At 41.3% G+C, this 27,918-nt stretch overlaps 2 protein-coding genes across 2 annotated transcripts in view; both read left to right on the top strand.

Annotated features, from left to right (window-relative positions):
* LOC134003624 (zinc transporter ZIP11-like) overlaps window positions 1-27,918 on the top strand; it is a 240,576-nt gene that overhangs the window by 141,446 nt on the left and 71,212 nt on the right. The gene's annotated exons all lie outside the window — the stretch shown is intronic.
* Window positions 9-27,472, top strand: pkd1b (polycystic kidney disease 1b). The gene is made up of 40 exons (XM_062443179.1): window positions 9-81; window positions 1,241-1,421; window positions 1,522-1,730; window positions 1,972-2,090; window positions 2,701-2,848; window positions 2,935-3,200; window positions 3,295-4,056; window positions 4,180-4,311; window positions 4,515-4,660; window positions 4,758-4,894; window positions 5,189-8,847; window positions 9,457-9,597; window positions 11,204-11,483; window positions 11,634-11,736; window positions 11,833-11,961; window positions 12,102-12,252; window positions 12,433-12,552; window positions 12,776-12,920; window positions 13,027-13,740; window positions 14,724-14,877; window positions 15,066-15,231; window positions 15,386-15,581; window positions 15,717-15,884; window positions 17,958-18,098; window positions 18,344-18,554; window positions 19,274-19,397; window positions 19,727-19,852; window positions 20,035-20,458; window positions 20,795-20,906; window positions 21,066-21,280; window positions 21,393-21,595; window positions 21,686-21,883; window positions 21,974-22,128; window positions 23,883-24,083; window positions 24,561-24,735; window positions 24,817-25,019; window positions 25,631-25,779; window positions 25,875-26,061; window positions 26,329-26,440; window positions 26,549-27,472. The coding sequence occupies exons 1-40, from the start codon at window positions 9-11 to the stop codon at window positions 27,470-27,472; spliced, it is 12,159 nt and encodes a 4,052-aa protein (XP_062299163.1).

Genomic DNA, 27,918 nt, shown 5'->3' with positions numbered 1-27,918 from the left:
TCTGGAAGATGACAGGCACGCTCGCTTTTCCAAAGCAGGCACTGTGGATTCTGTGTGCGGTTTTGATCAGCACAGCCGGAGGTGAGAAGCTTCATCTTGTATTTAATTAGGACTAAAAATAAAAATGTGATGTTGTCTCTTTGCAAAAACTCTGGTTTTGCTTGCCGGTGAGAGATAAGACTTCAGAGTTAGCTGCTGCAGCCCTCGAGCTCCACAATCTACAGTAGTTGCTTGCAGAAATTAAAATTTTAATCTCCAGTTTCCCTATTTAATAACGTTAAATGTTTATTGAGATTGGGTTTCACTATTAAAAACAAAAAAACAAAGACCTGTGGGCATGATTGAAATGTGATTCTTGTGGTTTTGGACTTGAATTTTTACTCTCAGTTTTCCTCCATTCACTCATGGAGTGTAGTTTTAATTAGCCTGTTTTTCATGCTTTATACAGTTGTACAGATAAGTATTTATAGTAACTGCTGTTTGGGCTTTGTTATTTTGGGTAGAGGCAATCATTATATGAGTACTACAAGAAGAAGAAGAACAGGTATTGTTTGCAGTTGGCTTTGCATAATATACTCAAAATTAATTTAATTTCCCCAACACATTCCACACAATTGCATTATGACTGTTATAAGTGAATATGATCAATTCATTTACCTCATTCTATTACCTATTCTACTTTTCTATTGATCTAACACAATATTTATATAACAAATTATTTTTATTTACTTCCTACTTTATTGAAAATAAATCATTCTAAATATTTTCTGTTAAATGTACTCGATACACTTCTTTTTTATATAGTTTTACAGCAGACTTTACTCAAAATGCACTTTGCTGTTTCGGCTTCCAGTTTTTTAGCGCGTATTCCTCAGCTCTAATTTCCTGATTAAAACAGCAGGTGTTCACAAGTCACAAAAGTGATAAATGACCTACTTAAAATATGACAGTTTGTGTAATCAATGCTAAATATGCAAAAAAGTCAGTTTGAGAAACAGCTGTTATTATTACACATTCATCTCGTATATCTTCTGATAATGAGCTGAACCTGCTGCACTCTATTATGTGTCTTATGAGCTCCACCTGTTCAATTATTGCGAACTGACTGAGATTGTAAATTAAATCTGTGAAAATGCTCAGCTCACAAGAGACTGATGTGATTCTAAATTTGGTAATAATCCAGTGCTGAGAAATGATTCCTCTTACATGCTGTCAGCTTAGTGTGATTTTTACCTTCCAGAGGATATTCCCTGTCCAAAAGGTGGCCAGATCCACCTGTCCAGCCTGCGATGCTATTGGCTCTCTGAGTTGACGTCTTCATGGTCTGAAGCGCAGGGTTTATGCAGACAGACTCTGGGAGGTGATCTTACAGCGGCTGACAGTCTGGACCTGCAAAACTTCCTTCATAACTCCTTTCCAGTGTGAGTTTATCAAACAATGCTCTTTAAAATATCTTGATATATGTATATTTTTATCAATTATTCCCATCCATCTTGTCCCTTTGTTTCTCTTTCTGTTCAGGAAAACCACTGAATGGGTATGGCTGAAGGGATCAAGAGGAGTTGGGTCTGGCCAGGTTGGAGATGTGGAGTCAGTGGGTCCTGCATTGTGGGACAGAGGCAGCGAGAGTCAGGGGGTGTGTACTCAGTTGGCACTTGGGACACTGGGACAATGGAGGAAGGCTCGATGTGTTGGACAATACCGCTTCCTCTGTGAAAAAGAAGTAACTGGTAAGACTTAAGTTTCACTAGAGAACACCAAGGACAGACATTGATATAAATCACCCTTCAATGATTTTGTAAGATGTTGAAAATAATAGCTCCCAGAGCTTCCCACATGCTGTAGTTCAGTGAATAGAAGATGACACTAAGACTATAATACTTCTGTTTTATCCTCATCTATGGCTGCTCATATCTGTAATGTCTATTCATAGTAACATGGTGTAATGTTGGTTAATCTCTCTTTGTGCAGAGTCTTTACCATCTATGGACAGCTACCTGACAGGACTGGTTCTCATGACTGGTGTCTTTGCTCAGGCACAGATATATCCCCTTCCAACTGTCCCGGACATCGGACAACTCACAGTGGAGGTCAGAAAAGTCACATTCAAAAATATTAACTGCTGATTTAAGGGGTCAAGACCCCTCAAAGGCATGCAATATTAATCTGAAAGGTTGCAAGATTACTAACAATTAAAGAAATAGAAAAAACATTGGGGGTACAAAAAAAAGCTTATTTCTTTCTAATTCGTAATAATTCTTTGCTTTTTCTTGTAAATTGCTGGGCTCCTGATGAAGGGTCACATGGATGTATTGCTTGGCTATAAAGGGAGCGCAAAATGGTTGGGAAGTAGTGGTCTTAACAATTGTTAAGTAGCAGTATATTAGTATATTAGTATAATAGTATATTTAATTTTATGTTGAATTAACTCCTGTTTGAGTCCTTGAATTTCATGGTTTGTTTTGCTGGCTTATTTTCAATTGCCAGTTTATTATGTACACCTCGATCACATTAATGCAGTCTAATACAATTTACAATACAATATTTTACTATTTTACTATTTTCGTGACTATACAGCAGCATGTTACAAACAAACATGTATATTTTTCATTGTGTATTCATATTGATATGCTCCTGTCATTTACCCATATACTTATCATATTATTATATCTATATGCAATGTTCTTATGACACCCACAGATGCAGTTGTTCCCAGGGTTATGGTTTAGTCATGCAGGTCAGCTGACATCAGTGGAGCTGGTAGTCCAGCCCAGCCCGCTGTCTTCTGTGGCCCGTGTCCAGATCCTCCGACCCTACTGCAACCCAAACCACCACCTGGTACCTCCAGGTACAGAACAACAGTTAGTATGACTGCTTTCTGAAATCTCCTGTTTGTTACATACTGTATGTAATAATCTCCTCTTTGCTCATTAGGTTGCAGCTCCCTCCTTAATCCGTTCAGCTGCTGCTCAGCAGTACCGCTATGTAATACCACAGGGGGCTGCAGCATGGGTCAGTACTGGTGCCACCTGCTGGAGGTCTGTGTGCCCACCACCAGTCCCTGCAGTCCCTACGACTCTGCAGCAGCAGGCCGTGGCTTTGTTTTACCTCCTAGATACACCGCAATACCACCCTTCTACCACCTGGTAGCAGATATGCCTCTGAGGATAAACCCTCACTCTGAATTGAAAACTATAAGTGTAAGTTATTAGATTATCTTGCATCCATGATTGACTATATGATGTTTGAAGGCCAGCTATATTCAAATAATTATTCATATTTTTTCCATAACAGTTGCTTCTTCCAGAGCGAGCCATCATGGTATATCCTGATGATATTGTGGCTATACAACATACTCGCAACTCTGGAACCTTCCTACATTGCCTTAACATTGACGCCTCCCTAAACTCCCCCTGGCGCCAGAGTTACCTGTCCCTTAGGAAGACGGAGTGGGGAGGATGGTGGGAGGGAGGCCTCACTTCTCTTCCCCAAGAAAGCCGGTGGGTTGATGGGGTGGTGTGTGATCTAAAGATGCTGTATGTGGACATTCTTCACAAAGGTACTGAGCATGAAGACATATTTGGCTTCACCAACACAGAGACAACCACACCTGATATTGGGGCCCTGACTACTGGTCCAACTCCAAGTCAAAGATCGAAATTTGGGATAACCGTCATCTACCCTCTACTGGATGAAAAGAACCAGCTTAATGTCCAAATCAACATCCAAACCCTCATCATTGTTAAGGTCCTATCTGGCGAGAAAGCCAAGATCTCATGGTCAGCCCCAGTACTCCAGAGTGGTCTACCCTTCCTTCATTCTTGCCCTGAAGAGGTGGTTCAGTCTTTGCCTGGCTGTAAGCAGCATTCCCAAGATGCATGGTTCTCCTCTGTCACTCTGGTGATGCCTTCAGTGGGGGTCCAGATGCTGAACATCAGTGTGACGGATGGAGTGAGCTCTCAGAGTGAAAGTTTGAAGGTTTGTGGCTACGAGGCAGTGACAGGGCTTAGTGTTGAGCCACATGGATGCCTGAGGATGCTTGTAGACACTCCACAGGTGAGGAAGCAAAAATCTCACACTGCACACTGCACATTGCACTTATTTGATCAAATATGTTTGACATTTCGTTTGATTATATATTCTAAAATATGGTATCTTTTTTATATTTGTACATTGTAGTCATTTACAGCCAAAGTGGAGAGTGGTTCATCAGTAAAATTCACATGGGTAATTGACAACTTGGAGTTGTTTGCCTATGAAGGGGAATCTTACAGTGTAGTGTTCAAGAAGCCTGCTGAGTATAAGCTCAGGGTAAGATACTTAATTTGTCTTCATGTTAAATTTACTCAAGTACTTTTGATCACTTCTCATTTTGATGAGTTACAGAATTTACAAATTCATTAATTAAAATACATAATCCAGGATTATTATAAATAATTTAAAAAAAGAATAAAACAAAAAAACATTTGTAAATTGTCTGTTAGGTAACTGCATCCAACCCTGTGAGCTCTCAGAGCCAGCAAATCCTCCTGACTGCTGATGAAATGACCCCATTGGCTGAGCCAGAGTTCCTGCTTGTCAGGGGAGTTGTAGCTCCAGAAACTCCATATCTCTACACCATCAGGGTCAAAGTGGACATCTCCCTCCCTGTCACCTTCAGGTAAAGTCTGTCTCTCATATATACCAAAGAAAAAATCATTTGAAATATACTTGTAAAGTTGTGTCTGATATTCGAAAGTTTTATATATGTCATTAAGGTGGGACTTTGGGGACGGCAGTAGCAATGTCATCCACACCCAATCTGCTCCATGTCAAACCATGGAAGGGCTTTTGGAGAGAGGAGAGAAGCAGGTGTATGTCCAGGACTCAGTGAACTATACCTTTTCCATCCCAGGTAAACACATACAGAAATTATTAAAAAACACACTAATCAATGTTTTTATATCAACAATGGATCAAATGACCAAGTGTATTTTGAGAGGTGTGGCTTGTAGTGACAAGCTTAATTTAGATCCTTGTTCATTTTGTTGTTGTTGTTTTTCTTAAAGACACATTTCATCATAAAAATTACTTAGTTTTGGACATTTGGTATTAGTGTCAAAAATGGAACTGGGGTAAACACTGTTGTATGTACTTTATATTCAGACCATCAAAGAAATTTAATTTGGTTTGTTTTTTCTTAACACAGATGACTACATACTTCATGTCCAAGTCTCAAATCAATACGACAACATTGACAAGTCTACGAAGATAGGTGTCCGCCCTCAGTTAAACCGCCTTCTTGTTTCCTCCTCCCCTCTGGTGCCACTCGTCAGTCAGATTCTTCACCTGGAAGCATCCACAGAGCCCTCCACCAACACTGTGTTCTACACATGGGACTTTGGTGATGGCTCTGAAGCTGTTCAAGGCATCCACAGGAGAGTCAGACACACTTTTGCATCTGCTGGTGTTTATAACCTCACACTGTGTGCTAACAACACTCTTACTGCACTGACCACCTGGCTCATGGTGGAAGTTATGGAAAAAATCTCTGGATTATCTGTGACACACAACGGACCCAGTGAACTGAGCTCTGCTACAGATTTCAGAGCTGAAGTTGCAACTGGTACGAGTCTCATCTGGGATTTTGACTTTGGTGATGGGTCCCTGCAGGGAAACCTTACAGATGGTTGCATCACCCACATATATAAGTCTCCAGGGAACTATACAGTGGGTGTAACTGCTTCAAATTATGTCAGCCAAGCTCATCAGTCTATCTTTGTAGAGGTCCATAGGCTGAAAATTAGTGGAGTTCTGCCTACAGAGTGTTTAATGAGTGGAAGGAACACACAGCTTACTGCTCTGGTCAATGGGAACATATCCATATTTGCTTTCCGTTGGTTGTTTGGAGATGGGTCACCTGTGACTGTAGTGACAGGACAGTCCACAGTCATGCATACATTTGCTAGCCAAGGAGTTTCTGATGTTAGTCTAACTGTAGTTAGTGCTGTTTCATCTGTATCATACAAAAGCAGTTTCTGTGTTCAAACTCCAATAACTGACGTCGTAGTAAAGTCATCACATGATATAGTGGCAGTAGGACAAAAGGTATGTTTCAGGGCAATAGTTTCCCCTGAACAGACAATAGGTTACCAATTCAAGTGGTTCAACAGATCCTCTAGTCACACTGTCATGACAGAAAATGTGTGTTTTGTCTTTAAAGAAGAGGGTATCGAAGAGGTATTCGTAACAGCAAGTAACAAAGTCAGCAACAAAACAGCCAAAGCTAGTATTACCATTCAAAAACCTGTGGGTAAGCTCTCTGTGGTGCATGATAGTCAAAATGACACAGTGACAGTCAATACATTAGCATCATTTTGGGTTGTCAGTTGCACTGGCAGCAATGTGTCCATGCTATGGGACTTTGGAGATGGTTCCCCTGCAGAGGAGGAGCAAAACGTGTCCCATATCTTTACCTCAACAGGTCAATTCATAGTCACGGCCACAGCATTTAATGCTGTTAGCAACGACTCTGCGACTCTCAAAGTGAATGTTTTACTTCCTGTTTCAGACCTTTCCCTACACAGCAATCATCCTTATGCTGTAGTAGGAGTAGAAACTCTTATCACAGCAGTTAGTAGTGCTATTAGCAGCACCAACTACTACTGGACAGTGGAGGGTATAACTACAGCTAAACAGGGGACATATCAGTTTAGATTTGCTTTCCCCAAACCAGGAGTGTATCAAGTGAGGGTTATAGCCCAGAACTTGGTGAGTAGCAAGGAAGCAGCTATTTTAATAGAAGTCTTTGAAAGAATAGAGGGTCTTCACATTGAGTATCAGAACCTGACAAACATGAAATATGTACCAACCAAAGAGAAACTCCTATTCATTGCTTCAATCACTAAAGGCTCCAATGTCACTTATCACTGGCTTGCCACACAGAGCAGAATTAATCCACAAATGACTGGTGATGGAGAGCTTTTTCACCTGTTAGTTGAAAACCCTGGTGAGGTTTCAGTTCAGCTAAAAGCCATGAACAAATTGGGTGAGACCACCAACACTGTTTCTATTGTGGCAGTGGAACGTGTAACAAGTTCACACATGACAACACAGTCAAACATTGTGGCAGTGGGGAAATTAGTGAACATCTCCGTATCTGTAGTTACTGGGTCTGACCTGCAGTACCTTTGGTATGTGGGCACTGATCTTTTACCCCTCCAAACACATGAGCCCTTTCTTCTCAACACTTTTACAAGTTTAGGTTATTGTGTTGTTAAAGTTTCAGTTCAGAACACCCTCAGCCAGAGTAATGACACCCAACAGTTTATAGTCCAGGCGGAAGTAGAAGAGGTGGGCTTTAGAATCAATAACAAGAAACATCCATTTTATATCAACAGAAGTGCTGCTGCTTCTTTCCATGGGTTTATCCGCAAGGGTAGTGATTTGCACTGGGACTGGAGAGTTAGAGGTCCCACAACAAACCTTTTTAACACTAACAACCAGACTTTTACCTACTCATTTTTACATGAAGGTGTCTACCAGGTGTCTTTGAATGTCTCCAATGGGATAAATTGGCAGATGGTTTCACACAGTGTTACTGCCCAAGATGCAATTGAAGGTCTCATGCTGAACATTAGTAAGTCTACACTCTGCACTGAGGAACAAGTTACTTGTATTCCATCAATCTCTAAAGGAAGCAATGTAAGCTTTGTTTTAACATTTAAAAATAAGGACTTAGTTCACAGTCAGGACAATGTTGAGGGACAATTCACCACATCTAGCCTTCAAGCAGGGACATATGTAGTTACAGTGAAAGCTTGGAATCAAGTTGGTAGTGCTGAGGTGTCAACTAGCCTTTTGGTCATTGAGCATATTCGAGATTTGAGACTTGTAAACTGTTGCTCTGCTGCTCTGGAGGCTCTGAATGAAATCCATTTCAAGGCAGAGGTTCAAAGTGGGTTTTCAGTCAACTACACTTGGATATTTCACTTGGTGGGGTCTAAGCCTACATGGCTCCTAGGACAAGAGGTTATCTTTACTCCACCAAAGAGTGGATCATTGTCTGTTACTGTGCTAGCAAGCAATGGAATCTGCTCCAAGACACTAAATGAGACTGCTACAGTTGATTGGCCTATTAAAAAGGTCAAACTAGTCTGTCATTCAGAGAGAGCATTCATAGGATATGCTGTCAGGTTTTCTGCAACAGTGAATGTATTGACCAACCTCAGATACATCTGGGACTTTGGAGACTCCACTGAAGCACTGGTCACAGACTTAAGCACAGTCAGTCATACTTATTATGCTGCAGGTAAATACACTGTTAAGGTGAAAGTTTCCAACAGTGTCAGCCATGTATCCAAACAACTATACATAGAGGTGGAGGCGCTCAAGTGTTCTAGCCCTGGAGCTTCTCTACTGGTATACTATCAATGTACTATCTTCAGGTCTAGACAGAGTTTCTTTGAAGCAAGCGTGGACATTAACTGCTCTGCTTACAAGACCATATACCTATGGGAGATATTCAGAGACCAAGATTGTACAAATGGCAATCTAGATCTCCCTGGGAATAGGGTAATTTTTAGTAATGCAACTTTACCTTTTCTCCTACTGCCAAAGTATTCTCTCAGTGTGGGACAGTATTGTATTGTATTCACGGTTTCACACCAGGGAACTCCTCTACTTGTCCAACGAAAAGTCAAAGTTGCAGTGGTCCACTCCCCACTTGTAGCTGCCATCAAAGGAGGCTCACACAGAGTGTGGCCCAGCCTCAGTGACCTTGTCCTGGATGGATCTGAGTCCCAGGACCCTGATGTAGAGCCAGGAGTGGAAGATGCCCTGCAGTATCACTGGACCTCCATGACAGCGGTACAGGCCTCTTGATAGTACAGCAACCTTAATGTAGTGAATTTCTATCATTATGAGGAAAAATTGAAGGCAGCAAGAGTGGTATTGTTACATCAAGTCTTTGTTACATAGTCACATTGCTACTTGGATATGCAGTGGTATTAACACTTATGTGTTTGTATTTTCAGAATTTCACACAGTCTCATATTGAACAGCAGCCTATTGGGAGTGACAGCAGTAGATTGACTGTGCTCAGCACTCAGCTCCACCCAGGCACAGTCTACATTTTCAACCTCACTGTACACAAGGCAGGGAGGAGACCTGCCTCTGTCACACAGACAGTGAGTATTGCCTTTAATCTCCACCATTCCCATGCAAAGGCATGTTTTATCTCTTTATAATTTATTTTCACTGTCTTTGGCAGTTCATTTGAAAGGGGGTGTATGAAGTTCTGTTGAACATCTCTTTCAAATTAATAGTTTTGGAAATGTGTCCTTGGCATACTAACCAAATTAGTCAACCATGGCAGATAGTTTGCTTCACAGGCATCTTTTCAGAGTCAAAATTTGATTAACTAGCATTACAGTCCTGCACCACCAGCACCCACTGATATCTATCTCTTATCTTTAGGTAAGTGTGTATGCAGCTCCAGTGCTTCTTGTCAATGTGGAATGTGTATCCTGCTCTGTCCTCTCCTCCCATCACCGCATCAGTTATACCACCCCTATTATCCTCTCTGGGCAATGTGGACAGTGTGATGACCAGGCACAGGTAATGATTCTGACCATAGCTGTCATCTTACACTTCCATATCACCAATTATCCCTAATCCCTAGAAATTCCATTACCCATGATCTTGTGACGATAATACAAATGTTGAATGTAAAGTTTTGTTTTTATATGAATATATTTAAATATATTTGTCCTGTGTGTATGTACAGTAAGTATGTCAATATACAGAGATCAGCACAGTGCAAATGATCAGTGCAGGAATACACAGGTGATTGACAGTTTTTATGATGGTTATATTCCATTGGATGCCCTTCTCGGGAAAACTTGGCTTTTGGGTGGTTGCAATCTGTGGGCAGAATATGTTTCTATGACGTCTTGGTACAATTGGCAGGCAGTTAAAAAGTGCAACTCAGTTTTCACCTCCAGCTGTGTGCAGTGCAATCTGTCTTCTCTGGGGAGCCAGGTCTGCCTGTAGCAGCATCTCTCCTTGGGAACACTGTGCTCAATAAGTCTGTACATGGTCAAGGATTTCCTTAGTTTTGGATTGGTCACATTGGTCATTTAATTTGCCACTGGGTATTCTCTATTTAGTGACAAACAGCATTCCAGTTTGCTCTGGTTTTTGGTTGATTCTTTTCAATGTCTCAAATAGTTTTCTTTTTGTTTTCTTATGATTTGGTTTAATCTAATGAGGTTTCTGTCTGGGGACTTTGCTTATGTTTGTGAGACCCAGAACCAGCTGAAGGGGGCTTCTCTCCAGAGTCTCTCTGTATATGAGGGGTTTGTTGTGGAGCATGTCAGGGTAACTTTCTTTTAGGTTATTATAAAATATAAATGCTTTCTTTTGATTTTGTATAATTAGAGGATATTGTCCTAATTCTGCTCTGCATGCATAATGTGGCGAAAGGATTTGCAGGATTCTCTATGCAGAGTCTCAGTTTGGTGTTTGTCCCATTCCATTTTTAAAACCTTGGTTGGCTAGTGGACACGACCTCACAACCGTAAAGGGATATAGGTTCTATTATAAAAATCTAATATTTTAAGTCAGATTTTAATTTGGATGTCCAATTTGATGTTCCTTTTGACAGTGTAAAAAGGCCTTCTTGCCTTATCTCTCAGGTCAATCACAGCTTTTTTTAAAGTTCCTGAGGTGCTGATGTTTAAGCTGAGGTAAGTATAGTTTTGGGTAAGTTCTAGAGCAATGTTATCTACAAAGAATTTATATTTGTGGTTTTGGAGGCTGGGTCTTTTTTTGGAATATCATAACTTTTGTCTTGGTTAGATTCACTGTGAAGGCCCAGGTCTGGGAGAATTGATGCAGAAGATCAAGGTGCTGTTGAAGCCTCTCTTTAGTTGTAGGTATAGGTATAGTAGGTATATTATCTGCAAAAAGTAGGTGTTTTTCTTCTAGGTTTATATCAAGGGGGTACAGACTGCAGTATTGCCCTCATCAGTTTATTTATGCATACTTTATGTTGTCTTTGTCTTAATCTGGATTGAATCTTAGTACTGCTTAATTAGGTAGATACATTAACAACACAATAGCTTGTTGTTTGCAAGCTGAGAAATGTATAAATATATACAGACAATAAAGTATTCAGTGTTATTAAGTGTCATGTATGACATGTTTGTGTGTCTTCTCACAGTACAAATGGAGTGCTGAGGACCAGACTGGCATGACCCTTGACCTTGATGAAGTTGCCACCTCTACGGGAAGACTTTCCTCTAACTTGGTAGTGCGTTCAGAGGTCCTGCAGCCAGGGCGGAGTTATACCTTCACTCTCAATGTAACTCAGCCTGGCAGAGGGTGGGGCAGTGCCAGCCTGACAACACTTACAAACAATCCACCACATGGAGGCCTGTGTGGGCTGAGTCCAGAGTCCGACATACGTCCACTGGAGACAGTGGTCACTTACAACTGCTCGGGTAACACTGTGGTATTAATTGCATCAACATCTTTGTCACAGTAAAATAGTAATAAAGAAGCAATTGTTCTGCAGGCATCAATGTACATGGTTACATACAGTGACTGTAGCTGTATTATAATCTTCACCAACATATGTTCTCTTTTGACAGGGTGGCAAGATTATGAAAGTGACGCCTCTCAGTTGTTTTATACCTTCCAGGTGGCACCATGCCAGCCCATTAGCACAATGTGCCCCATGATCACTCTGTACAGGTGAATAGTGGCTCAAATCTAAAACTGTTGGTGGGACTGTGGTCTTCAACCAAATATTAAAAACTGCATTAGGTTTAAATTTGCTTTCTTTCCTAGGGGCACTCGTTCAACATTTGGCAGCCTGGTCCCAGTGGGAAGTCCTGGGCACGAAAGAAACATGTCAGTTATCATAGTCACTGTGCTGATAGAAAACCATCTGGGGGCAAAGGTCATTGCTCTGAACAAGTAAGCAGAATTAGTGGCACATGTTTCCACCATATTTTTTTTTAAGTGAAATTAATTTGAGGCCATTAAACATCAAGCCAAATGTCTTTGTCATGATTTAGTGATTAGTGAAGACTATTTCTGACTCCTCTATTCTTCAGAACTTTGACAGTTGAAAATCTTGCAAGGGATGAAGTTGCAAGTCAGTGGCTTAGAAATAAGAGCCAGACTGAGATGTGGGCTTTAATTCAACATGGTAACCCTCAGGATATCATCCCTTATTCCATTGCCCTCACCAGCCAGCTCAATCAGGTAGTGTGTCAGTATCATATTCTCATATTCCAATGCATGAAATGACGCATTTAACAGATTATTATTATGATTAACTAGCTTTTCTCCATAAGAGAATGACTGAAGATCTTGAACATAAGCATTGTTAAAAAGGTATGCATTCAGCATATATACTTATGACTTTCACCCACCTGTCCACAGATGGAGCCTGGACAAAATGTTAGGGAAATTCGAGAAAACGTTACCAAAACTCTGGCCTCGCTCCCTATTTCCTCCTTGCAAGATGTTGATCAAATCAGCTCAGCATTAGCTCAGTCCACTGTAAGTAAACACCATTTTACCTCATCATCCACATAAATATAATCTGTAATATTATTTATAATATTATCTATAAAATCTATAACATATGAACTTCAGCAAAGATAGATATCAAACATGGACAATTTTAACCTACTGCTACTGTATTGAGCACATTCTTATGTGTGACACCAACAGACCAAGAAGACAAGGAAGCCAATTTCTGAATGTTCTTTATTTGCTCTAGGCTGTTCCCAGTGCGTTGGTGTGTGATGGCTGTCAAGAGAAGGTTCTTGAAGCAGTGGGGAAGATGATTCATGTAATGGAGGAACAGATGAGTCTTGGTGTTTTTTCATCGTTTGACACGGGAAAGAACATCCTTAATGTCATAGGTGCTTGTCAATCACAACATCCCACCCCAGCTAGTAACAGTTATATACTGACAGTGAACTAACTTTACAGAATAGGTGAATATTGTTCTGTTTGTTGTGTCTCCAGGTAGCACTCTGGCTGCTGTGTCTGAATCAGCCAGTGCATTCAATTCTAGCCCGGACTACTCAAGCACTCTGCAGTCAGCTTCAGTAATCACCTTGTCAGCACTGGACAATGCAGGAGCCCTAATGCGCTCTCTGATGCATTCACATGTTCATGGCGAGGCACCCCTTTCGCTCTCCACCCCTTATATCAGCACAATTGGTTTCCATGGAAATCCCTCTGACCTCCTCTGCACCCAGCAATCAAACAAGTCCAACTCCTTTCTGCCATCGCTACCTGACGGATCAAAGAGTTCTCGCCCATGTCCATTTCATATCCCCACCTCCCTTACTACTCACCTGACGAGTCAGAGGTCTGAGGTGGTGCAGGTTCTGTTTGGGATAGATGGAGCACTGGAGTCCAGCCCTTTGCTAACTGTAGCTGACCCTCCTATCTCTACCTCTCTGGTTGCCATGGAACTCACCACTCCTCAGGGCCAGCCCATTCCCATACAGGATCTTGACGCTGAACAGGGCATACAGGTCACTCTACCCAACAAGTACCTTGTGGGACAAGGCGATGTGGGTGGAGATCGAAGGGTAGATGAAGGCGGAAATGGGACATGTCTTACTGTATTACTCCCCACTGAAGGACATTTGAACTTCACAGTAAAAACTGTGGATGGCTTGGATGAAAATGCAGGTTTATACATCTCCTTCAACTTCAGCCTGACACCAGGTACATTCAATGTTTATACTTTCTCTGGACCAATCTTTGTCTGTTTAAAGCCCCTATATGTAAATATAACTTTCCAAATTGCATTGATGAAATGGCACCACATCTACAATTTCACATGGTGCCTTTTAAGCTACACTAAATAAATGTAATTGTTGATATATAATTATGGATCAAATGACTATGTATAATGTCTCCTTATGACCTTGTTTTGTTTTCAACAAGAGGCTTTAATAAATTCACCACTAGCCCAGCATGAGACAACAGACAGATAAAGTTAGTGACCAACTGGTAGGTTAACATGGTAGAGCATCTAGTAAAGTGTCATATATTTCTCTCAGGAGTTAGTGAAGATCAAAACAGAGCTGTAACGACAGTGAATATTGGATGTATATTCGTTAGGTGGCAACAAATTGTCTTAAAATCAGTGCTGATATTGCTCCATTTTTGCTGGATGTGTAAACAGGCAACCATACTAACACATTTGCCTCAACTTTTTAAGGTGATAATGTGGTAATAAAAAAGGTTTTGAATTTGTACATGATCTTAGCATCTTCTACATGATTTTATTCAATTTACTGCCACTGGGGACACAAAAATCAGATTTGTCTCATTTTAACTCAGATATGGGCTTTAAATATATATTTCTTAGCTTCCTCAGTTCTTTTCATAAATGTAATAGGAATACAGCTTAAAAATGATTAGTGTGCTACCATATCTTGATTAAATCTTGAACAAGGTAACAACCCACACTACACATTAAAGTATGAATGTATTTTTTATGAATGATTGACAGTGGCTGTGACAGTTCAGGGAAGCTGTGTCATGCACATCATATTTCGGGATGTCTAAAGTTATTTGTTGAGGAATGAGAGTGAGCTGCAGCGCCTACATAATGATTAATTAACCTTACTGTATATCTGTGTTTTTGCATAAATTATGAATTTTAAAAAGGCTGTTTTTCAAAGTGCATTATTCATCTCTAGGAGCTACTCCAGTGAGCTTGGGACATGTCAAGATAGAAGTGAGCTCTTTAGTACCAGGGACTAATGCATCCCAGGATTCCCTAGTGAGAGTATGGCCTCTCAGTCTCTCTGCTCTGACCACCACCACAGAGGAAACCATCTTTCTGTCGCCACTGTGAGTCACAGCCATTTTCTGTAACTCAATGCTCTGTTTGATTCCATTCCTCATTTTGATGAATTAAAAAGGCTTGACTGATTTGTCTCCTGCAACAGTTTGAATCAGACAGACAAGCCTCTCTCTGTCACCCTGACCTCATCTCTGGTGGACAGCGGTCCTGTTCGCGTTTCAATCTGTGTGTTCAGCTCACTGTGCCAGTACTACAATGTGAAGGAGAGGCGTTGGAGCAGTGAGGGTCTTCAGCCACTGGAGGGCAGCACACTCCACACAGCCCACTGTCTCACTCAGCACCTCACCATGTTTGGGGCCAGTTTGTTTGTTCATCCTGGGGCTGTTATTCTGTTGCCACCAGTATGTGAGACCATAAAGCATTACAACAACTGTTATTTAAGTACACTAAGCACACTTGACTAATATCTGATCCATTCCCAAATGCAAAGTGAGTAAATATGATAGTTTTCAACAGGCACTCCCTTTTCCCTTCATCTGTTTCTTATCTGTCCAGTCAGGAGGATCCATGCAGAACATGGTGGTGGGAATTGTTTGTGCTGTCCTGGTTCTTATGCACCTGCTGGTGGGGCTCATCGCCCACAAACTGGACCACTTGGACAGCCTGAGACTGAGCCAAGTCTCTCTGTGTGGCCGACCAGGACTGTACCACTACAGAGTTTTGGTCAAGACTGGCTGGAGGCGGGGAGCAGGTCAGCTGAGTTCAAGTGAATGGAGATGTTGAAGTACAAAGAGAAAACAGAGATTTGTCTAGTACATGAATTTATGAAACCCCTAATTCCAACGAATTATATACATAATTTTAATGCAGTGGTATCACCCATCAGGCACCACAGCACATGTTGGCATCAGTCTGTATGGTGTGAGCAAGAGCGGCTCTCGCCATCTGCAAAGAGATGGGGCTTTTCAGCGCGGCAGCCTGGACCAGTTTCACTTAGAGACAGATGACAACCTGGGAGAAGTTTGGAAAATTCGCATTTGGCATGACAACACAGGTACATGGCCACTGCAAAATTATCCATATCTTTTAAACCTTGTCTTGATACAATCTCCTCTGAAATCAACATAATGACAAAGTCATTCTCACAAGCAAAATTATTTCACCATCTGGACATATATTTTAATACCCATTTTTTAGACACTGACTTTTCCAATAATACCCACTGTGAGACCAAGTGACTTGTTAAAATTGCATTTTGTGAATACACTTCTGCACAAAATTCTAGTAAAACAACTTGTTGTGTATGTAATTACATGCACATGCAGATAATAATAATGTCTTCATTTATATAGCACCTTTAAAAAAACAAAGTTACAAAGTGCTTTAGTACAATAAAAATAGATTATACAAGTAAATAAGATCCAAAGATATAAAAAAGATAAAAAATCAACAAATATCCTCAGTCAAGAAAAAGCCATAAGATTAAAGTGAGGATACTGAGTTTGTCTGCCTGAGATTCCCAGACAGGGGGTTCCACAGCTGAGGGGCTCAAACAGTAAAGGCCCGGTCACCATTAGTAACAAGTCAAGATTTTGGAACCATTAGGAGGGCCTCGCTGGACAATGTCAGGCAGTGATCAGGCTTATAAGGAGTTAGCAGATCAAAGTCAAAGGCAAGAGCCTGACCATTTAAGACACAAGCAGTAACATCTTAAAATCAATTCTAATACTCACAGGAAAGCAGTGAAGGCATTGGTGTAATGTGTTAATTTCTCCTAGTATGTGTTAAATGCCTGGCAGCAGCATTTTGTATCAACTTCAGTCTTTGACTGTTTTACCTGCTTATATCAGAATAAAGTACATTGCAATAGTCAAGTCTGGCAACGATAAAAGCAAGGATGACTGATCAAAGAAGTCTGCAGATTAAAGAAATGACCTGATCTTGATTAGCTGTCTCAGTTACGCAGAGCAAGGCCACAATACTTTGGTAACACTTTGGTGTATCAAAAGACAACTCTGAGTCAAATATAATGCCTAGGTTATAGGCCTCTTTATGGATATTATTAGATAAGGCACCTAGACTAGAGGATAGATTGTTAACCCTGCTAGTGTTGGGGCCAGAGGGGGGTCATTATAATTATTTCTGATTTGGAGTCATTCAACTGCAGGACATATCTGGACATTTAATTTTTTAATTTCAGCAAGGCAGGACATAATACAAGAAACATCAGTGGTACCAGGCTTTAATGTGACATACAGGTTAGCAATGGAAATCGATGTCATGCCTATGCATGTGTAACTGTTGTTCAGTCTCCTTCAGTCTGCGTTGTGTTGTGTGAAGTATGGACTGACACTCTTCAACTTTTGACCGTTTATTGCCTGAATACAGCATGAAAATCCACTGGTCAGTCACGTAGGCACAGCAATGTTAAGGCACAGCTCTATAGAAAAGTTAGTAAATGTTAGCTTAGCTTAGGAGCTAAGGAAGCTAACTACAGTATAAACACTGACAAAATATAAACAACAATGCAGTTGCCACTTTCTGTAATATAGTCGGACATAAAATCATGATAGCTGTGTCACTGAATTACGTTATTTTGACAGATTTAATGTAACGCTGTGCTTAATGATACCGACCATGGGCTCAATCCTCTCATACTGGCACTGTGCCGACGTCACAGAGAGAGAGATGAACTAATCCAGAGGCACATCACTGATGATGGCGATACAGCTCTTTAGATGGCTGATTAAGACATTATGGTCCTGTATGGGCCTGTGTTGGCTACAAGCAGAAAGTAATTGGTGACTTTGACCAGAGTAGCCTCAGTACTATGTAGGTAGCAGATACCAGAATGAAAATTTCCAAAATTTTGATTATTGTTCATAAAATAAATCAATTGAATGGAGACAGTTTTTCTAAAATCTTGCTTGGAGATGGATCTAGAGATTGCTTCTTTAAAAGGAGATAAACAGTGGCATCTGTAAAATAGGAGAGGAAGGTAGACACAAATGTCTGTCTGCTGGTACCACTGAGTCCTTCTACAGGCATGTAAAAACCAAACATCCAACCCCTACCTCACTGTATGACGAAAAGTTAACATAGTTGAATTTCATACTTGTGAATGCAGGTTTGGACCCATCTTGGTACGTTCAGCATGTGGTGGTGTGGGACCCTCAGACAGACCACATGTTCTTCTTCTTGCTGGAAGACTGGCTCTCTGTGGAGAATCAGAAGAATGGAACTGTGGAGAAGGAAGTTCTGGCCTCTTGTAAGATTACATTACTTTTCACCTTTAGAAAGATTAACCTCATCAAGTAATGCTGGCTACTGTTTAAAATGAAGAAACAGTGAGTTATTTCTATCAAAGTTCCTAGAAAAAGCTACATTTAGTTTGTATTGGATATCAACTTTTATTCCCCTCTAAACAGGTGAATCAGTCCAGTACAATCAAATACTGACCCACACAACTGTCTGAAAGATCACTTGTTCGTCCTTTTCTATTCCTCCTCCCAGGTCCTGAAGAGCTTTCTCAGTTTCGACGGGTCCTCAACTCCCAGCTGATGTTTGGGATGGTGGAGCACCACCTGTGGCTGTCGCTATGGGAACGCCCTTCCCACAGTCGTTTCACCCGGAGTCAGAGGGTTACCTGCAGTGCCCTTGTGCTGCACCTCTACCTAGCACTGGGGGCACTGTGGTACGGGGCTGTGGGCTCAGTGGGGCACAGGTGAGAATGGAATAATTAGTAGTTAAAGCCATAAAGCAGTTGTTCCCAACCTTCTGTCTGATGTATCCCACAGTCAAACAAGCTTAGGTACACCTACAACACCACCGAAATATGTTTTTAGGAATGTATTATAAGCTGGTTATTCAGTCCTAATAATTAGGTAAAAGTACATTTTATTTCATTATTTTTTCATTCTCTTTAGTTGAATTTTGTCAATTTTAGGTTGCTTTGCTCAGCTAGGTTAGCCTACCACTACCATGTAAATTGGCAGAAGCTAGAGCTTTCAATGTATCCATTACTTTTAGCTAATTTTCACTGCCAATGCTGTTTCATCTGTGTAAATGTTGCTTTTAAAATGCTCTGCTTTCTTGCTAATTAGTTTTAACACACTTTCAACTGCAATGTGGTGGCAAGTCTCTTGCTGTTTATTTTTTACTCTTAGCACAAAAATGTGGCTATATTATTTTAATCAAATCACAACTTCTATTTTTTAGTTTCATTAGTTTTATTAAGTTGAGTTAATTTGTTGAACCTTCCACCTTTCCAGGGTTATGCTTTACATACCACTGGGGGGTATTGGGAATCACTGCAATAAAAGATGTAATATCACATTATCAGAAAAAATACAATTATATGTCATGCTTCCAAACATATACCAGTCTTTCAGTATCTTGCAGGGTTGACCGGATAAAACTGACTGATGTCCCTTTTCTCACAAGTGGTCCAGTGTCAGCTAAGCTACTGGTTAATATGGAAACAGTTGCTGTGGGGATGACTGTTGCAGTACTGGTGTTTCCTCTCCAGTGTTTCCTCTGTTTCCTCTTCAGAAAAACTCACAGTCAGGTAACTCAACACAGCTTAAACATTCTTTATGTTCGTTAAACATTTTACTGCTGAAAGAGACAGTGTCCTCTGACCTGAATGTACTGAAATGTTCATATGAATAAGTACATAGACTGTTTGTTCTTCTGTGTTCCTATGCGTACCTTCAGTGTGTTAGAGGTCAGTACAGCGATGTCTTGGGCTTGTGCCTAAGCTTTATTTGTCAAACAGTCTTATCTCTGTATAGAAACAAGACAAGTGAGTGCTTTTCCATTTATCTGGATGTACAGAAAGAGATGCTGGGGCAACGGATGTACTGTATGTTAACGTGCACGTGTGTGTGTAACTAGGAAAACGTGGACATGTCAGTTCCTCCTTCTCCTGTGTGTCACTCTGTGGAGATGGATGTCTACCTAGACCCTTCTTTCTTGTCTCTGCGGGATTCTTCCAGTCCAGGCCGAGATAGCCCTTCATCTGTGAGAGCACACACACACACACACACACACACACACACACACACACACACACACACACACACACACACACACACACACACACACACACACACACACACACATACACATACACATACACTTACACATACACATAGAGTTGCTATAGTTGCGCTGTACAAACTGCATGTTTTTTCCCCCTTTAGTTGCTGGAGAGCAAGGCGTTTGACTCTAGTATCCTGGACTTTTGGGCTGCCTCTGGTTTGGCGCCCCAGACAGATGGAACATGTCAAGAGGAGTGCGTGGTGGCATGGGCATCATGTGACAGTCTCCTCAACCTGCCGGCAGGCCCTTCAACCGAGATGACCCCATCCTCCGACCCCTGCAAGGCTTCATCTGCTCTGGGTCCAACACGGCTGCTCAGGAGGAAAAAGGCCCTGATGCAGCTGCGTCTGACCTCACCCTCCTCCTCTGACTCATCTGCTGCTCTTCTCCCTCCCCTTTGCACATATCCCCTTTCAAAAGAACATTCTGACTCTCATTACTCCCCTGTTGCACAGGTCCTCACTATGAACGCCAACCCAGTCCAAGTTCATAACCACAATCTGACAACATTCCTAACTATGTCTGGTGAGAAACTGTTCAAATAAACCCAGAAATCCAAATATCTGCAGAAGGGAAATGTACAACTGACAAATCTCTGTTTCTACTGTATGTTTTCATATCAAAGTGAGTGTGGTTTCTTTAAGGCAAAAATCTATCTGTTCTCTGAAGGTTGACATGTTCTGTTGATGTTGGGAATCATCGACTCAAACAGGAATAGTGCAGGCAGGTTCAGGGAAAGTGGACTGACCAAAAAAGGGAATGACAGCATGTTATTGCAGTAGATGAAATCCCTCATTGGACTATATATTATTTCTTCTTTTCATTCTCCGTTTGAACACATATTTTTGTGTTTGCCTCTAGAGGAGGAACTGCTGATGTCTATAGCAGCGGCAGCAGAAACAATAGATACAACAAACAGTAATTCAGACAGCGGCCGGGACTCCCCTAGAACCACCTCCTCATTCTCAAACACGTAAGGCTTCTCTTTATCCGTAATGAAAATGCTGCCCACACATTTTCCTCTCTTGCATGAAGCATTATTTATTGCATTGCTTTCAGTCATCTCATGTTTTAGAAATATTTCTTAACCTCATCATATTGAGAAAAACCTCTGATTTTTTTGCTTTTGTAGCCAGAGCACCTCCTGCAGCAGCTGGTCAGATCAGAGCGAGGATAGATTTTTCTGTGGTGTAAAGATCCACAAGCCAGATCCACAGTCCTGTTCTTCCCTGTATGAGACTGGGCTGTACAAGTATCCCTCTGTGCTATCTGTAGACTCTGTGGCCAGCACCTTTCTGCCAAGCCCTTCTCCTGACTCTACACGCTCCTTCTCCACCACACGCATAGGTACTAAACCATATGAGAATACCCAATAAATATCACTTTGGTATCTTTTCATTTACATCTGGTAACACGGTAGGACTAGTGTTTGATAAATCCATCACTCTTCCTACTCTAGGAGTTTCTCGAGGTAAGCCCAGCTGGCTACTCCCTCCCTGGGTCCTGTGTGTGATTTACCCCCTGGTGGCTGTGCTGCTGGGATCCTGCCTGGCTCTCATGGGAATTTACGGCAGCTTCTTCTCCAGAGCAGTTGTCCTCATGTGGCTGATATCATCTCTCTCTGCCTTCCTTACCTCTGCTCTGCTGCTGGAACCTCTGAAGGTGAGTTCAAACATGTCATCCAATTAACTCGCTTCTGTGATGTTTGGTGGATAATTCCTTTGATTTTGCATCTCCGTCTTCTTTGCTCAGGTGTGTGTGCATGCCTTGATCTGCTCAGCGCTGTGGCGGCCTGTGGATCCAGAGGTGGAGGACCAGCTGGCCCAGGAGACCACAGTGGTGAGGGCATTTGGAGAACACAGTGGGAAGGTTCGTCCTCTGTGCGGCTATGGGTTGCTGCAGGCTAAAGAGGAAGCACGCAAAGTCCGAGATCTGCGATCTCTCATAAGGGTGAGAATAAAAAACAAGCTTTTACATTTTGTTGCTGTTTTTAGGAGCATCTCTTTTTATGTTAATTAAACCTCTGTATCTTCTCTGTAGCACTGTGTGTGCCAGCTGTTATTTCTGTTGCTGGTGCTGATGGTGAACTACCAGGACAGCATGGAGCAGAGGCAGGGCAGGCTGCTGCACACTGCTATCAGAAGCCGTCTTCACACTTCACCCTTGGGTGTCCCTAACCTCACCTCACTTAGAGAGTAAGGACAATCCTCTACTTCCTGCTGTCACAACACTACACCATACCAAACACACTCAACAGCCACACCTGGAGCCTGCTAGTTCCATTGGACAATTGCGTCGACGTGTTTGGCGAAGTTTGTCTTTGTTAGGTGTGCACACTTGTTGCTGTACTAAGAATATTTCATCGACCTAACAGTGAATTTCACTGCCTGACAGAATCAGATCCTCGGAGGAAAAAATGTTACAAACAAGATCTTTCACAAGCAAGAGCAGTATAGATAGTTAACCACTAATACAGACCTATACATAACTGCATTAAAAGTTAATTGAGGTGCATGAAAAAGTGGCAAGCTATAAGTCATTCTTGATGAGCTTATTTGAAAAAGTCATTTCATATACAAATAGCAAATCCAGTATAGATTGGTATTCATTTAAAGATACTCTCCAGACATTTATTAAGACGTATAAAAAATACTTGGAACAATCATGTGTGGCTGATATGACTTTTCCACAAAAAAAGTATAATTATCATGTTAAGATCCTTAAAATGACATCTATTCCTTCTGCCTCATTAAAAATTCTTGAATCTATAAATACGCAAATATGTTTCATTTCAAAAGTTTAACCGCTGCACACAAGATGTCTTCTACTTTACTGAAAAGTCCATTCTCATTTAATGTGCACTGGAGGGTTCCACATCACACTTTTGTTGAGATTGACTTCCAAACTAATTATAATGTCAGATCATGCACAGGGGCCCACCTCTTAAATTCAGACTGAAGATGAGCACAGAGAAACTTTCCACTTTCAGCAGATGAATGTGAAAACAGCTTTCCAGTGAAACTCTGCACATACATCATTCTGCACAGTGAGGCTGAAACATCCAACTATAGGAACAATAACAAACATATTTTTTTGAGTGGAGGGGGACTTTAAAGGATGTGGCTCCTGGTTAAGATGCATACAAAATAACCACAATATCTGCAATCTGGCTGCAGTCTCTTTTTCCTCTCTCTACCCCTGTTCCCTCTCTCCCTGCACTTTCCATTACGGAATAATGGCAAAAATTCCAAAAAATGATCTTGTATATGTCTTGAATTATTATGTTTTTTCGATAACACTGTATATTATGGCCCAAAATGTACAGTTTAATTTTGTCGATGAATCAAGTACCAAGTACTTACCAATTTGTACTAGTTGTTAAATGTAGGCACAATGGAAGAAAACAAGACCACAGGGATAGAGGGCGAAACAAGTTGACAGTTGGGGTTTTTTCTGTGAATGGGTATGTATGTGGTACACTACCAGGACACAAAACTAACATTTGGAGAAAAAATGGTAACTACAATTGATATTGTGTAGAACCTATAAAGTAAGGTATTACATATTTCACAGTTACAACATACCACAAAAACTTTGCGGGTATAGTGAGGTAATGAAATAGGCTTTGGCGCAATTTCTCAAAACTCGGGGGGTCGTTAAAGAACATATAGATGTGGATAGTGTAAGTGGTTTTAAGTCAAAATAAACTGGTTGTGTTAATAGTAAATAGACAACAATGCAGCTGTGTATCCCACAGGTAATCCTTATTAATAGCATCAGTTTACTGTTGGTTTAGGTGTTTTTATGGAACGTTTAACTGGAGACCATTACTTGAAAATCAACCTGTCCTTATATTAATGAGTCATTGATCTCTTGTCACCCTGTAGAAATGCTCATCTACATCTATGTGCATGAATTTTAATCACATACATATTCTCTCTTCATCCAGCTGGTCAGATGCAGGGCAGTGGATAAACCACACCTTGGTGATACATATACACCAAAACCCTGTGCTACACCTTGTAGGGTTGCCACGACTCCAGTACACACACGCTCTCGGTCCTGTGGCAGCTGTCTTATTGGGGAACAGCAGCGCAATGACACACCAGATTCTCTCTGGCCTTCACATGGCAGACTGGAGGGTGAAACAGTGAGTGGATCTTTTATGGTGACACGACTGCATCTCCAAGACATGCTGAGTGTGTATTCAATAATACTTTCATTTCTCAGTTGTTTATTCCACTGAGAGAAAAAAAAGAATTGAGAACAATGAGGCGTGCCACCCCATTAAAACTTACCAAGAAAACAAAACAATGCAACTTCTTTTCTTCTGGGAGCAAATGAATCAATGAGAGATGACAAAATGTGATTCAGGGAACATCATCATTTTGCATTTGAACACACATTGTTTACCAGGCATCTGAAACCTCTTCTGATGTGATTGCTTGATATTTTGCTTGATGTAAACCCTCCATTTAATCAAAAACACATGGATTGTACACCAAGTTCTACAAATTACCACACAGATATCACTAATGATGATGTAAAACTATTGTAATCCCATTTAAAAGACTTTGAAATATTGATTTTGATTTGATGCTAATAGTGTGTTTTTTTCATCTCTCAGGTTTAAAACTCTCTCTATTGACTTCACACACTACCACAGAGAGTCTGCTTTATTTGTATGCATGTCCATTCAACTAGAGTGGGCTCAGACACAGAGAGTCAGTCCTTCCATCTCTATCCATCCACTCCTCATCCCTTCATCCTTCTCAGGCCTGGATCTTCAGATGGCACTGACGGTAACTAACAAGCACAAAGAACTCAAATTGAAAGCAACACGTATTCTTAAACGCTTAAATTCACTGGTATTTATACTGCAGGTTCTTCTTCTCATCTCTGCTCTCCTCATCTTATTTGGGGAGCTGTGGTCCATGGCTGCTGAGCGTACCACGTATTTCTGTCAAGGCCTACACTGGTTTCAGCTCCTTCTAGCCTTGTTGTCCCTGGCAACAAGTATCCTGCAGCTCTGCTTCCTGTCCCAGGCCACTTCCTGTATTTCCGAGGTAAATATGTACATCAACTTTTAGGTTTGAGATATACCCCCGATATCAGTGTAAATGAGAAGACACCTGCAAAAGTGTCAAACTCACAAAATTATATTGTCTTGATCAATATTCTGAAATTCATTTGACTAAATATTGCAGTATTAAAGCAAAAAAATATTTAATGTGTTAGAAATGGACTGTAACACGTGTTGCTTATACTGTCCAAATACTGTAGTTGCACTGTGCAATCTGCTGAGCTGGTTTAGTTAACAAGGGGAATTTTTGAATGAAGAATTAAAGTATTTAAAAATCATTGCTGCATACCTGAAGGTGTGGGATCAGTCGAACTGTTTAAGAAATATAAAATAAACAAGCAGTTTTTCACATTTATTGAATTAAGTATTCCTCACAAAATGGTTCTGAAGTTCTTCTTGGTCATTAATGCCCATACTGCATTCTGTACCATCTAGCTGCGCTCACAACCGGACAGCTTCATCAACTTCCACAGTCTTGCCCTTTTGGCACAAAGATCGTCTCAGTGTGCCGCTGTCCTGCTCACCCTGCTTGTTCTAAAGGTAACTGGGAGCTCTGGCTCTTCATCATATAAAATAGCATAACTCTATACTCTATTAGTCTGCTCCTAACCATGGCTGTGTGTTCCAGCTGCTGGGAACGTTAAGGTTTGTGCGGAGGTGGGTGGTGATAGGCAGAGTGCTGCAGAGAGCCTGGAGGGAGCTGTGGGCTCTGACGTTCCTACTGCTGCTGCTGCTGCTTCTCTGCACGCACCTTGGAAACATGGTACAAGACGAACAGTTCAAGCGCATAGAATATTCATAAAGAAGAAATGTATTTGATATGTCTCTTGTCTTTGTTTCAGCTCTTCTCCCGTTCAGTGGAGGGCTTCCTGTCAGTACGTCAGGCCGGTGTATCAGTGCTATCCATCTTGCGTGGCCGGATGGCTCTTCAGAGACTATGCAAGATGCACCCAGTCCTGGGCCCTCTTTATGGGCTACTACTGATGGGGGGGATTATCTGGCTCTTGGCCAGACTCTGTGGAGCCGTTCTCATCCGTACATACAGGTACACATTACCTGTATTATGGCAGTGTGGATAGGCTGTTAAAATCTTCAGATCCCAGTGTTAAAGGTTGTATGTAAGTACAAGTACAAGTAGTATGTGTATGTACGAATGTAAGTTTAAAAAAGAACTTACTGAATTGATGTGATTGCTACAAAGGCTTCAAATTTTGCATTTTTAGAGTGCCAAAGAGGAGTTCTTTAAGAGTAACAATAAGTATCAATATTACAATAAGTGGGCTTTACTACTAACTATTGCTGTTTCCTTCAGGGCAGAACAAGCTGACATGTATCGTCCAGCCATTGAACCTCAGGACTATGAGATGGTGGAGTTCTTCATCAAGAGACTCAAGCTGTGGATGGGACTCACTAAGGCTAAAGAGGTACATAATGCATTAGTTGTGGTGCATTTCATTGTCAGAACTTAGTAAATGAAAATCTTACATGGTTGATTCATGTTACTGGTCCCAAACATTTTTTATCATTTCTAGTTCAGGCACAGGGTAAAGTTTGAAGGCATGGACATCCCTCCATCAAGGTCCTCCCAGGAATCCCGTCTCAACACCCTCTCTTCAACCTTTCCTTCCTCCCACTCTCCTTCTTTGTCCTCCTCATTTTCATCCCCCTGTCCCATGTCCTCATCTCTCTCTGTGAGGTCTGAGGACTCATCAGTGTCCGAGCCTGGGTTTGACGTCCAACCTTACCTGGACCACCTGCTGCCATGCGTCAATGCCCTACTATCTCGTTTTGATCGGGTCAACCAGATAACTGAGGATCTTCACAACCTGGAAATGAAACTAGATGAGGCTCAGTTTAGGAGAAGGAAAAAGAGGATGAGTAATAATGAGAAAGCTGCAGAAAGATGCGGAGAGTCAGCAAAGCCAAAGGAACTGAAGGGAGAAGGGAGGGTTTCTGGAGAAGTTAGACACAGGAGGACAGGTCTTCTTCACCCCAAACCACGAGTCTCCCTTCCATCCTCATTTTCTTTAACTCCCTCCACACTTAACTCACCTGCTGCACCAATCTGCATATTCCCCCGTACACGTAGTTCCTACTCTGAGTCTGAATCAGTACGATTCCAGCTTCACCCTTCCAGTGACACTCATCATTCTGGAGCAACCAAGCATGCGTCTGGAAACCTAGGTCTGAGCCTGTATCCTGTAGGTTCTCCTGGGTTTGATAGGTTCCCCAGGAGAAGAGCCTGGCATTCTGGGAGCTCTCATTCAGCTGATGCAGCTCAAAGAATGTTCCAGATGCAAGGTGGAGTTACTCCATGTGGCACTGGAGCAGTGAGTTCTGCCTTCACTAACACAAGACCAAGGAGTGAAGAGGGGGTAAGAAGACGTATTAGTGATGGAGTCCCTGTGAAAAGGAGGGCTTGGATCTCTGAAGAACCTGAGACTGAGCAAGCCTAACCATGTGTATACTGGAAGTAAACTCGATTAATTTCTCATTCTGATTGACTATGGTTGGCTGTAGACTCTCACTGGATCTTTGTAGTGGACTGCAGCTAATAATGCTAAGCAGGTGGTCTGTATTTTCCCCAACATAATGTAACACAGCTTTGATGAGTTTATACAGTTTGCTAACAGGTTCTATTAAGGTTGCATTAAAGGGGTTCTGATTTTGCACACAAACAGTTTACTTGTCATGGGTTGTACTGTTAAGCCTGTGAAAATAATTGTCTCTAGTTCTGTTCTGTTCTGGAGGACTTTTATCAAGTCTGAGAAAATTACCCCTATGATGTCATCAAGGTTGTCTCATCTTGGACTTAGAGACTGTTTTAAAGCCCATCATTTTATGGAAGTGCAAGATTAAATGGAGTACCCATTTAATCAAAAGTAAAAGACAAAAAAATATA

The sequence above is a fragment of the Scomber scombrus genome, chromosome 21 (assembly GCF_963691925.1).
Source record: "Scomber scombrus chromosome 21, fScoSco1.1, whole genome shotgun sequence".
NCBI classification, from domain to species: domain Eukaryota; kingdom Metazoa; phylum Chordata; class Actinopteri; order Scombriformes; family Scombridae; genus Scomber; species Scomber scombrus.
The sequence above is the reverse complement of the archived record's forward strand: the minus strand, read 5'-3'. Positions and strand labels throughout refer to the sequence as shown.

Bases quoted from the DNA above. Each gene is read 5' to 3' on its own strand.
- pkd1b (XM_062443179.1), top strand. From the start codon at position 9: ATGACAGGCACGCTCGCTTTTCCAAAGCAGGCACTGTGGATTCTGTGT. The intron at 11,484-11,633 runs GTAACACTGTGG...CTCTTTTGACAG, and splicing joins GGTCACTTACAACTGCTCGG to GGTGGCAAGATTATGAAAGT. The intron at 18,099-18,343 runs GTAAGATTACAT...TCCTCCTCCCAG, and splicing joins GAAGGAAGTTCTGGCCTCTT to GTCCTGAAGAGCTTTCTCAG.